Source organism: Oncorhynchus masou, chromosome 33 (genome assembly GCF_036934945.1).
Source record: "Oncorhynchus masou masou isolate Uvic2021 chromosome 33, UVic_Omas_1.1, whole genome shotgun sequence".
NCBI lineage: Eukaryota > Metazoa > Chordata > Actinopteri > Salmoniformes > Salmonidae > Oncorhynchus > Oncorhynchus masou.
This window is the reverse complement of record NC_088244.1, coordinates 33223159-33235395: the sequence shown is the minus strand read 5'-3', so window position 1 is coordinate 33235395 and position 12237 is coordinate 33223159. Positions and strand designations below refer to the sequence as shown.

Here is a 12237-nt window from a genome sequence, read left to right as displayed (position 1 = left end):
TAACAAAGACATGATGATGAGGGAAGCATATGCATTCATGGCAAAAAGTCAACATACACGCACAGACACCACACTCATTCCCTCTCTTCCTCTTCTCTCTTTGGCTAAACTCTAACTCTTCAGTTTTCTTACTTTACAAGACAAGCGGCATAATGGGTATCACTGTATAATATGGAGCAATGGGTAATGTTGGGAAAGGCATCTGCCTGCTATAGCCAGCCATGCTAATAACATGGTGTGTGTCCCCCAGCCCAAGCCCCATCCCCGGAGTTTAAGAAATTGAGCGTCATCTCATGTAGCCCCACAGGCAGGACAGTCAATCAGGGTCTGTATCTATACGGGCCGGGGGCTCTTGCTCTCTTCCATGACATGAGCCACAGCTTCCAAGAGTCAGCAACCCAAACCCCAAGCCCGACAACCAAACTCACACTGACGGGAAAAGAAAGAGGGAAGGAGAGAGGGAGCGAGGGAAAGGGATCAAGGGAACAAGAGAAAAAGAGGGAGCGAAACCGACTAGTATAGACAGAACAAAGGAAGGAACATATTTGAAAGAGAATGAAAGAAACAGATAAAGAGGATGTCTATATCTAGGATATATATCCATTATATATTGTGCTCCTGTGTCTCTAGGTTTTTTAGTGTTTGAGTTTGTGCATGCGCACGAGTCTCCACATCCTGATGTTTCCCAGCTGTGTTCCACCACCAAACAATATCTCATTCAAAAGCCACTGCCAAACCTCCTGACCCCTCACTCGCCCTCCTTCCCTCCACCCCCACCTACATCCCTCCCCATCACCAGGCAACGCAGTGTAATCAAGACGTGTATACAACAGTTTCCTTTATGGATCTGGGGACTAGAGAGAGAAGGGGGGGGTAGCAGACACACAAGCACAGTGTCAGGCATGTTGAGCAGCACAGCCAGAGATTAGAGGAGCCCTGTTCAGTTCTCTTTCCTCTCCCATTGGATGGGGAATACCATGCAGCACATTCAAACGGAAGGGGAAAATAGCTGCCAGCCACAATGCCCTTATTCAGCATTTTATTTTACTTTTTCTCCTTTCGAAGAAATATAATCTGTTATGAAGTTGCTGTGATAACAGGTCACCACCACCAGATAAGACTGACTGTTTCCCAAGTAAATATGTTCTCAATGGGTCTTCCTGTCTAAGTACAACTGAGTGCCAGTGTTGAGGATCTCCTTCCTGTTGGTGTTGTGCCAAGTGTAAAACACGTTCATCAAATTACTTATAAAGAGTGTAAGGGTATGAGTGCTGATCTAGGACCAGTTTAGCCTTTTAGATCATAATGTATAAGAGACAGCACATCGAAAGGGGGGACCTGATCCTAGATCAGCACTCATGCTCTGAGATGCTTCACATACAGGCCCAGAATAAAGGCCCAGGAGACTAGACAAGTACTCAACAGGAGACAGGTATGCTGCAGTACTTACCAGGAGACACGTATGCTGAAATACGTACCAGGAGGTGGGTACACTGCAGAACTTACCAGGAGACAGGTATGCTGCAGTACTTACCAGGAGACACGTATGCTGAAATACGTACCAGGAGGTGGGTACACTGCAGAACTTACCAGGATACAGGGATGGTGGTGTTGCCGTTGTTGACTGAACAACTCTTCTCCTCAGGGTTGATCATGGTGGGGTAGACAGTCAGGGAGGCACTGGTGTTGACGATGGGCCGGGATCTGTGGTACAATACATGGGAACAGAAGCCAGGTTAACAAATGATTAGAGGCACACCTTTTGGTAAACCTCTTAACTAAACTTATATTAGACATCACTCAATAGATTGACAGATAGGAGACTATGAGAGAGTGTTACCTGTACAGAACTGTTTTGTCAACTCCAAAAGCACCAACAATAAGATCTGTCAAGAAAATAAAGTTCATAAAGTTCATGGACTACAGGTAAACAACAATACCAAAATTGTTTAAAGACAATTGTGATGAATAAAGTATACCAGTTTCATTTAAGGACCAAACAGCTGTGCCATATAGATTGCAAAATAGTGGGAATAGATTTCTGATGCACGGATTCCATGGCACATTGATTTTCTACCCTTATTTTACCAGGTAAGTTGACTGAGAACACAATCTTCATTTACACCAATGACCTGGGGAATAGTTACAGGGGAGAGGAGGGGGGATTGTAAACTGGGGATGATTAGGTGGCCATGATGGTATGAGGGCCAGATTGGGAATTTAGCCAGGACACCAGGGTTAACACCCCTACTCTTACAATAAGTGCCATCTTTAGTTACCACAGCCATGGGATCTTTAGTTACCACAGAGAGTCAGGACACCCATTTAACTTCCCATCCCAAAGACAGCACCCTACACAGGGCAATGTCCCCAATTACTGCCCTGGGACATTGAGAATTGTTTTAGACCAGAGGGAAGAGTACCTCCTACTGGCCCTCCAACACCACTTCCAGCAGCATCTGGCCTCCCATCTAGTGATCAACCAGGACCAACCCTGCTTAGCTTCAGAAACAAGCCAGCAGTGGGAAGCAGGGTGGTTTGCTGCTGGCAAAATTGTTTATGTACTGATATGCAATACAACACCAGATTCAAAACTAATTGCAGTCACAAAAACCATCAAGCGCTATGATGAAACTGGCTCACATGAGCACCGCCACAGGAAAGGAAGACCCAGAGTTACCTCTGCTGCAGAGGATAAGGTCATTACAGTTACCAGACTCAGAAATTGCAGCCTAAATAAATACTTCAGAGTTCAAGTAACAGACACATCTCAACATCAACTGTTCAGAGGAAACCGTGTGAATCAGGCCTTCACGGTCGAATTTCTGCAAAAAGAAACACTACTAAAGGACACCAATAAGAAGAAGAGGCTTGCTTGGGCCAAGAAACACGAGCAATGGACATTAGACTGGTGGAAATCTGTATTTTGGTCTGTTGAGTCCAAATTTGAGATTTTTGCTTTCAACCACTGTGTCTTTGTGAGATGCAGAGTAGGTGAACGGATGATCTCCACATGTGTGATTCCCACCGTGAAGCATGGAGGAGGTGGTGTGATGATGCTTTGCTGGTGACACTGTCTGACTTACTTAGAATTCAAGGTACACTGAACCAGCATGGCTACCACAGCATTCTGTAGCAATACGCCATCTCATCTGGTTTGCGCTTAGTGGGACTATAATTTGTTTTTCAACAGGACAATGACCCAAAACACCTCTGGGCTGTGTAAGGGCTATTTGACCAAGAAGTGATGGAGTGCTACATCAGATGACCTGGCCTCCACAATCACACGACCTCAACCCAATTGAGATGGTTTGGGATGAGTTGGACCGCGGAGTGAAGGAAAAGCAGCCAACAAGTGCTAAGCATATGTGGGAACTTCTTCAAGACTGTTGGAAAAGCATTCCAGGTGAAGGGGGTTGAGAGAATGCCAATAGTGTGCAAAGCTGTCATCAAGGTAAAGTGTGGCTACTTTGAAGAATATAAAATATAAACTATATTTTGATTTGTTCAAGACTTTTTTGGTTACTAAATGATTGTTATATCATATCTTTGATGTATTCACTATTATTCTACAATGTAGAAAATACTCATAATGAAGAAAAACCCTTGAATGAGTAGGTGTGTCCAAGCTTTTGAATGGTACTGTACATGCAGTGCATTCAGAAAGTATTCAGACCCCTTGACTTTTTCCACATTTTGTTACGTCACCGCCTTATTCTAAAATGTATTAAATTATCAACCTATACCCAAAACTACATAATGAAAATGCAAAAACCGGATTTTAGAAAAAAAACATAAATAACTTATTTACGTAAGTATTCAGACCCTTTGCTATGAAACCCGAAATTGAGCTCAGTTGCATCCTGTTTCCATTGATGATCCATTGAGATGCTTCTACAACTTGATTGTAGTCCACCTGTAGTAAATTCAATTGATTGGACATGATTTGGAAAGGCACACACCTGTCTATATAACGTCCCACAGTTGACAGCGCATGCAGAGCAAAAACCAAGTCATAAGGTCGACGGAATTGTCCGTAGAGCACCAAGACAGGATTGTGTTGATGTCCATATCTGGGGAAGGGTACCAAAACATTTCTGCAGCATTGAAGGTCCCCAAGAACACAGTGGCCTCCGTCATTCTTAAATGGAAGAAGTTTGGAACCATCAAGACTCTTCCAAGAGCTGGCCGCCTGGCCAAACTGAGCAATTGGGGGAGAAGGACCTTGATCAGGGAGGTGACCAAGAACCCAATGGTCACATTGACAGAGCTCCAGAGTTCCTCTGTGGAGATGGGAGAACCTTACAGAAGGACAATCATCTCTGCAGCACTCCACCAATCAGGCCTTTATGGTAGAGTGGCCAGACAGAAGCCACTCCTCTGTAAAAGGCACATGACAGCCCGCTTGGAGTTTGCCAAAAGGCACCTAAAGGACTCTCAGACCATGAGAAACAAGATTATCTGGTCTGATGAAACCAAGATTCAACTCTTTGGCCTGAATGCAAAGTGTCACGTCTGGAGGAAACCTGGCACCATTCCTACGGTGAATCATGGTGTTGGCAGCGTCATGCTGTGGGGATGCTTTGCAGCGATGGGGACTAGTAGACTAGTCAGGATCAAGGGAAAGATGAAAGGAGCAAAGTACAGAGAGATCCTTGATGAAAATCTGCTCCAGAGCGCTCAGGACCTCAGACCGGGGCGAAGGGTCACCTTCCAACAGGACAACAACCCTAAGCACACAGCCAAGACAACATAGGAGCGGCTTCGGGACAAGTCTCTGAATGTCCTTGAGTGGCCCAGCCAGAGCCTGGACTTGAACCCAATCGAACACCTCTGGAGAGACCTGAAAATAGCTGTGCAGTGACACTCCCCATCCAATCTGACAGAGCTTGAGAGGATCTGCAGAGAAGAATGGGAGAACCCCCACCCCCAATACAGGTGTGCCAAGCTTGTAGCATCATTCCCAAAAAGACTCGAGGATGCAATCGCTGCCAAAGGTGCTTCAACAAAGTACTGATTAAAAGGTCTGAATACTTATGTAAATCAGTTTTTGCTTTGTCATTATGGGGTATTGTGTGTAGATTGATTAACTTAACAAAATGTGGGAAAAGTAAAGGGGTCTGAATATTTCCGAATGCTCTGTCTGTCTGTCTGTCTGTCTGTCTGTCTGTCTGTCTGTCTGTCTGTCTGTCTGTCTGTCAAAAAATACATATGGTGGATTGGAAATTATGCATACAATTATATTGATGGAAGCTACAATCTATCTGCAATATTAAAGCTGATATACCCCTGTCACACCCTGACCATAGTTTGCTTTGTATGTTTCTATGTTTTGTTTGGTCAGGGTGTGATCTGAGTGGGCATTCTATGTTATATGTCTAGTTTGTCTATTTCTATGTTTGGCCTGATATGGTTCTCAATCAGAGGCAGGTGTTAGTCATTGTCTCTGATTGGGAACCATATTTAGGTAGCCTGATTTGTGTTGGATTTTGTGGGTGGTTGTCTCCTGTGTCAGTGTTTGTACCACACGGGACTGTTTTGGGTTTTCATGCTTCTTGTTTTGTAGTTTATTCATGTATAGTTTCGTTATTAAAGAACCGTGAATTATAACCACGCTGCGTTTTGGTCCGCCTCTCTTTCCCAGGAAGAATCCCGTTACAACCCCCTAATTAGTATTATTATTTTTATAAATATATATTTTTTTAAGTATTAAGTTGATAATATGCTAAAATCAGCAGCATGAGGGGTCTTCAAAACAAATGAATTTTGTCACTCACCTGGGTAACCATTCATGTCCAGGTCTTTAGCCCCTCGGAGGGCAAATCCAAAGCTTGCGGGCACAGTGCCTGAAGCCCATTGGCCAGCTATGACCTGAGAGGGGGTGTCCCTGAGCCCACCAACAAATCCGTTGTAGATGAGAACCAATCCCTGCTGGTCATCTCCACCGAATGGACAGCTGATGGCCACATCTACCAATCAGAGAAGAGGAGAGAGCAGGAGAAGACCGTGAGATCACTCAGAACTTTACAGTCTACTAGGACTTTGAATGAACTGCATGAGACTAACAAAACTACATGTAGTAGACTCTCAAAGCCAAGATTGTGACACACAAAAAAAATGCTTGTGAAACATCCTTTTCTTCCCCCAGTTAAACTCCCATTACTACCACTCCTCCGTCTCTCACCATTGTATCCGTCCTGGTTGAGATCTCCCAGAGCGGCGATGGTGCTACCAAACCTCCCGAACACCTGGGTTCCGGTCAGGTTGAGGGTTGTCCCCAGGTTCAGGGGTCCGCGTTGCAGATAGACGTACACTCGGCCCACCTCCTCCAGGCGACTGTCTGACCCCCGGGTCATATACATGGGAGCTCCCACCAACAGGTCAGCCATGCTGAGGGGAGGGAGGTACACACACGGTTACAGACATACCTGTATATAGTGTACAGACTAGGGTGGCAAAATGCTGTTTACTTTCCAGAAATCCTGGTTGGAAAAACTTGACAATGTATTTAAGTTTCCAGGTGCCTTTTTGACATCGATGACTGGAGTTTCCCATAAAAATGTGTCATTGGTCAAGTCCAAGACAATGTTGTCACCACCGAGCACATTAAAAATGGGTGTGAACCTATGGTTGAGAATGCTATGGGAGAACTGACTCCTACTCACCCTTCATTACTGATTCAAAAACAAATGTCCTGTAACATTACTGGACAAATCCAAGTTGCCACCACCACCCAACTCATGGGTGAGAATATATGGTGAGAATGTCCTGTTAGACTGTACTTACCCGTCATTATTGATGTCAGCTGTGGCCACAGCATACCCAAAATAGGAGCCCATCTGAGAAAACATCAGAGAGCATCATCGTCACAACTCGAGAACATCGCCATGAATCTGGGTTCAAAAAGGCTCAAAATAGAAACGCTGCTTTTAAGCAAAAAGGGACTTCTAACATCCAGTGAATCTACTTGAATAAAAATATCCAGTAGAAGAAACTCCTGGACGAGAGAAGAAATGGTCAATGAAAAGGGATGGTTCTTGCTTGGTCTGACTTGAAGCTGTCCTGTCTGTAAAACACATCTGAAGCAACAAAGAGACAGAAACAGCTTGATTCCCAGACTCCCAGGGTTAGCAAATACACTCAGCTGAACCAATCAGCACCGTTAAAAAAGGGGCTCACGCTACCTCCATTCCATTCGCAGGAAGAATCATGCTTCTCATTTGGGGGGAAATTGCCTCTGCACTTTCACTTCAATAATGATTTTATTTACAGAAAACCACAGTGGGCTTGAAACCCAGTTAACAGAAACTTGTAAAGGAAATTATTTTGCTTATATCATCAGTGCTCCAGTACACAGACTTGAGAGATTAAGAGTTGCCATAAGAAACAGCAAGTTATGGAACCACAGTCTGTGTGGAAAAACCACACTTGAGTTAAAACCAATGGGTCATGTGTGTTCTAACCCTAATGAGTCAGAGCTGGGGAGGTTTGAATGCTCACCTGTTCACCAGTGTAGTCGAGCATAGACTTCAGATCGGTGCCATTTAAAACAGACACCTGAGGAGCGCAGACGCACACACACAGAACATAAGGTCAAAATCCCTGAGGTCCAACATACTGTATGTATAGAGTAGTGATATGGTATTCATCGCCTCTACCTTCACTAAACACAGCTACTTTCGTTATCTCAGGCTCCATTTCTCCCCCAAGCCTATATAGCCCTCCCTTTCAAAATCAATCTCCTCTCAAAATTAGAGTGGTGATGAGGTTTTCTTACCAAACCGTATAGCATGACTCCTTTTGGGACCCCAGCCACAAAATCTGAGAGGTGCACAGACAGGAGGAAAAACAGAAAAGGGGAAGATTAAGGAAGGGAAATATCGCAAAGGTCACAGCTGTCGAACTCTGAGAATTCCTGAGATTGCAGTTTTCCAGCTCAGTAGGGGGACAGAATCTGCTGAGTTGAATTGCGTTTACTTCAGGTATATTAAACGTTCTATATCTTCAATGGCGCTCTGTTGTGCAGGCCTGTGAAGGTCTGTGGTACAGATCTCTTACCTTCCACCTCATCTCCACTGAATTCCCCGACCGCAACAGAGTAACCTGCAAGACCACAAGAAAGCAGACATTAGTCATTTGATATGAAGCGTTCAGAGCCCTTGGACTTCCATTTCTCTTAATGAGTAATCTAGGGATTAAGGCATGTACTTTGAACAAAAATACATCAGTCCACCTTTTATCAGAGGTCAGAAGGTTAGAAGAATCGTGGTGATTGGGAAACGATTTGATTTAGAAGAATTGTGGTGACGTTTCCCAATCTTAGTTCTGACTCAAGTAGCCTGCACAGGAAACCAGCATGTGTGGAAAGTAAAGGGAGTGGTAGAATTATGAGAGGAAAAATCTTACCGCGGTAGCTGTCGTCATATTTGAGCTGAGCCTGTCTGGTCTGGATCTGTCCCTCTACAGACTGCATGAAGTACCCTGGGTAGTAAGCCTTGATGATCTCTTCTTTGGCTGCTGAGATCACCTGACCTGAGAAGACACAGGAAGCAGGAAGTGAATGGAAAGATCCTCTCAGGTTTCACACAAATCACTTCAGAATACTACAACTTGTTGTCTCAAGGGGTTGTTGAGATGTGTACCTTGCCAGAAGAAGCTGCCTGGTCCTCCAAGCACCACTTTCCCATCCTGAGAGAGAGGCAGAAAGAGATCATGTGTTTCTAGTCCATATTAGTTGATAAAGCTCTGGTACTGAACTGAGAGGATGTGTTACCTTGGTGAAATCAGCACTGAATCCCCCCTGACAGTAGCCCTGGCCCCCCTCGTTAATGAATTCTGAAAAAAACAGAGGTTCATAAATCAGTCATTTTTCCGACTTGAAAAAGCAACTTGAAAGCTCCATAAATTCTACCTTATATTTAACCAATACTTTAGAATGTCGAATTTTGTATTACTTTAGAACCTGTGGAGTTCAATGACTCAGCTGGGCATTCTGAACAGAACCAAGCCAGCCAGTCACTACCACAGCAGTAGGGATAGACTAGTCAATATGGGGCTAACATGATGGATTGCATCGAAGGGGGGGTCAATTCTTTCTCCACAGCTAGCGTGTGATGTCTCTGGAAGTGGTTACTCAGTATTGTTACTTGAGACTCTAAACATCCCGTCTGTTGTGGCCCTCGGGCACTCCACTTAACCCCTCTCTAATAGCCTGCTGTGTGGACAGCTGCCGTGTCACAGGTAGGCCGAAGGAGTCACCTGTAGTGTGGGGTGGTGGGGTAGTTGGCTGGCAGAGAGATCAGCATTAGAAAGATGGGTGCTGATGTAAAAGGAATACATAAGTTATTTATGGAGTGGTTCTCTTAACCAGGAGCGCTACAGGAAGGCGGATGGAACGTTATTTTGGGGTGATGTCGTGTCCTTATGGGAAACGTATCACATCACAGAAAATAATTACCTGTGCGACAGGGAGCATATTCCACAAATTTAGTGAAGTTCTTGACAGAGAGGTAGCAGGTTCCTGTGATATCTGACTGGGGCATGTCTTCTTTGGTCCTCCAGGAGTACAGAGGGGCGCAGGCCTATAGGAGGGGGGAGGTAGAGGGGGGAGTTTTATTTTGTCAGTTACAGCAATGTTACATCTGGAGCAAAGTAACCATGTAACTAAATCCAGGTTACGTCCCAAACAATCAGCAGAAAATAAAGGCATCTCAAATGTGAAGTCACAGGAGCGCAAAACACTTCTCCTCAGACAGAGACTGGAGGTGAACATTGGAACAGTCACAACAAACCGATAGACGCAGACCTTTAAGACGAACTTTGAACAATGAACATATACAACCCCTTGACATGAACGCCAGTCATCATAACAGTTGAGGGACTCTGAGCTGTAGAGACCAAAGTTGAAAGTAAACTGACTTTCTCCACCCCTGTCCCTGAGTCAGTGAGGGTCATCTTACCAGAATGGTGTCGTCATGGGAACGGACGGTGGCGCCGAACCACTGGTGGGACTTGACTTCAGCTTGGTAGTCTGTGTTGTTGAGTGTGACTGTTCGGTCCCCTGGGAGGAACAGAAAAATAACAGAGTGAATGAGTGATGACTTTTTTTTTTAAAGTCCCTAATGAATCATTGTAGTTCTCCTCCAGACAACGTCATCCAAACATCTAGTCATCTGGCACCACAGAACTTACATACTGCATCATTAAACACACACCAAGTTTCTCATGAAGAACATTCCAGAGACGAACATAGCGGAAAAAATTGAAAGTATTTGGTACTCAATGTTCAGGGGCTGAATGTATCTAGGATCTAGAGGAAAACCTTGGTGTTCACCAGAGCCTTATGCCGCAATATAGCTCCTGTCCTCACTGTTCAGATGTCAACTCGAGACAGTTCTCTGGCGTGACTTCACTGACCCTGGATCTTTTTGGCCACCTGGCCTGTAACCCAGAGCGTTACCAAATGGAACACGTTTTCCTATATAGTGCACTACCTTTGACCAGAGTAGTGCACTATGTAGGGAATAGGGTGCCATTTAGGACGCTACCTCTGACAGGACAGGAGCAGGTGACAAGACAGATGGCCTGTGGAGTCAGGTTCAAACAGGATGTTTTATTGGCAAGACTGATGCAACATCTGTGTTGCTATGGTGAGAAACAAAACCCAAACACAAATTGGTTTCTACAGTTCACATACCATGAAACATCCTGTAACAAGTTGTCTAAACGCTTGGAATTCGGACAAGACATATCCAGTGGAACTTGACCCAAACAAATTTCATTTTGATTCTGAACCACTAACCCCAGCAGCTCAGCAAGCGCACCCCAGCCTACTTCTCTTTCCCCCGTCACTATTCTCTACAGTTAAACCAGAAGTGTGTTGCAATAGAGCCATATCCATCTGCCGGGAAGGGGGCCTGGTGGTGAGAGACAGAGATTGTGACCTGTGGACGTGATGAAAGTAGACTGTGCGTCAGCCTCCTCCTCCACCCTGGCCCCAGCCAGCTCTGAGGTCTCTGGATCTGGGTGAGGGCCTGCTCTGCTCCGTGTCTTGGTGGAAAGACAGAAAGAGGGGGGAGGGGGGGGGGCTGTGTCCAAGGAAAACAAACGCTCTGGCTCTGTTTCCTCCTAGCAACCTCAGTCATCCCTGCTCAGGCACACTCGCCTCATCCTCTAATAGTCGCTCTCCTGTCTACTCTCTCCCACTATTTCGCTTTCTTTCTCCGTCTCCCTCTTTCTCACTCCCTCCCTCCTCTCTTTATCCCTCTCTCAGGGAGTTTGATCTCCCCCTGCCCTGCTAGGAAAGAAGTGGGGATTAGGGCCCTTTAATAACATCACAGTAGATTTACTGTATCGCCAGGCTTTCTCTCCAGCATTACTCATGGGCACGCAGCACCCCTGTTCCCTGCCGGGATACACGTGTGCCACTCCTTCACGTGTGGAAAGACACACTGTAGCGATACAACAAATAACATGCCTAACACATTAACAGATCTAAGAGACGTGTTTCTTCGACTGCACTGCAATAATCTGCGCTACACATGTCACAGTCCCTCTCCCTGAAACATTTACTTTCCTCCTCTTTTCGTAACTCAGGGGCCTCTGTTTTGATAAAGTGAAGGGGGTGACACTGAGGAGACACGCAAGCCAAACAGGCATGTGTGTTTGGGACACACTACCCCGGCAACCATGAGTATGAGCAGGGAAATACATTTTATACACATTTCAGACCAATATAGTAGTCGGACTCTTCTAAAGCAACTGGTCATGGTCAAACAGAAAATAATTACATGCCATCTCTACAGTTATGTCAGTGACATCATCACTACGTTCAAAGTGCAAGACTGTCAGCCATGAGGCAAAATTGGCAACAACAACAAAAAACAGGCAGGGTTTTGGGGTGTTCTCTAACTACACTGAGTGGCTGTGGCGTGAGCTCAGAGTCTGGCACTGCTCTTATTGTCCATGTCAGAGACGGAACATTGGTGTTCATACAGTGTGACAGATGGAGAGATGAAAAGATCAGTTGGTTAAGGGGCTCTTGCGTGGCTGCAGGCAAGACAAGTCAGCCTGAGTCATGCAAAAATGCCCAAAGCCTTGATACAAACAAGATCTGAAGAAAAAGCTAGCAGACACATGTCGCAATAACATGTCATGTAATGTTATTTCAGTGAACTTGGGTAGACGTGGGTAGAAGTGCTGCAGTGACTAGTGTCTCTCTACACCTCTCTCTCCTGG

The 12237-nt window shown here is 45.2% G+C and overlaps 1 protein-coding gene across 1 annotated transcript in view; it reads right to left on the bottom strand.

Annotated features, from left to right (window-relative positions):
• itga5 (integrin, alpha 5 (fibronectin receptor, alpha polypeptide)) overlaps nt 1-12237 on the bottom strand; it is a 54795-nt gene that overhangs the window by 18155 nt on the left and 24403 nt on the right. Inside the window, exons 3-15 of the mRNA XM_064957348.1 lie at nt 9960-10060; nt 9458-9581; nt 8774-8835; nt 8643-8688; nt 8407-8532; nt 8059-8103; nt 7778-7821; nt 7501-7557; nt 6787-6839; nt 6185-6390; nt 5778-5969; nt 1841-1886; nt 1591-1704 (exon numbers count right to left, since the gene is read on the bottom strand). Coding sequence (XP_064813420.1) covers nt 1591-1704; nt 1841-1886; nt 5778-5969; nt 6185-6390; nt 6787-6839; nt 7501-7557; nt 7778-7821; nt 8059-8103; nt 8407-8532; nt 8643-8688; nt 8774-8835; nt 9458-9581; nt 9960-10060 — 1216 coding nt within the window. The remainder of the gene's footprint in view (nt 1-1590; nt 1705-1840; nt 1887-5777; nt 5970-6184; nt 6391-6786; nt 6840-7500; nt 7558-7777; nt 7822-8058; nt 8104-8406; nt 8533-8642; nt 8689-8773; nt 8836-9457; nt 9582-9959; nt 10061-12237) is intronic.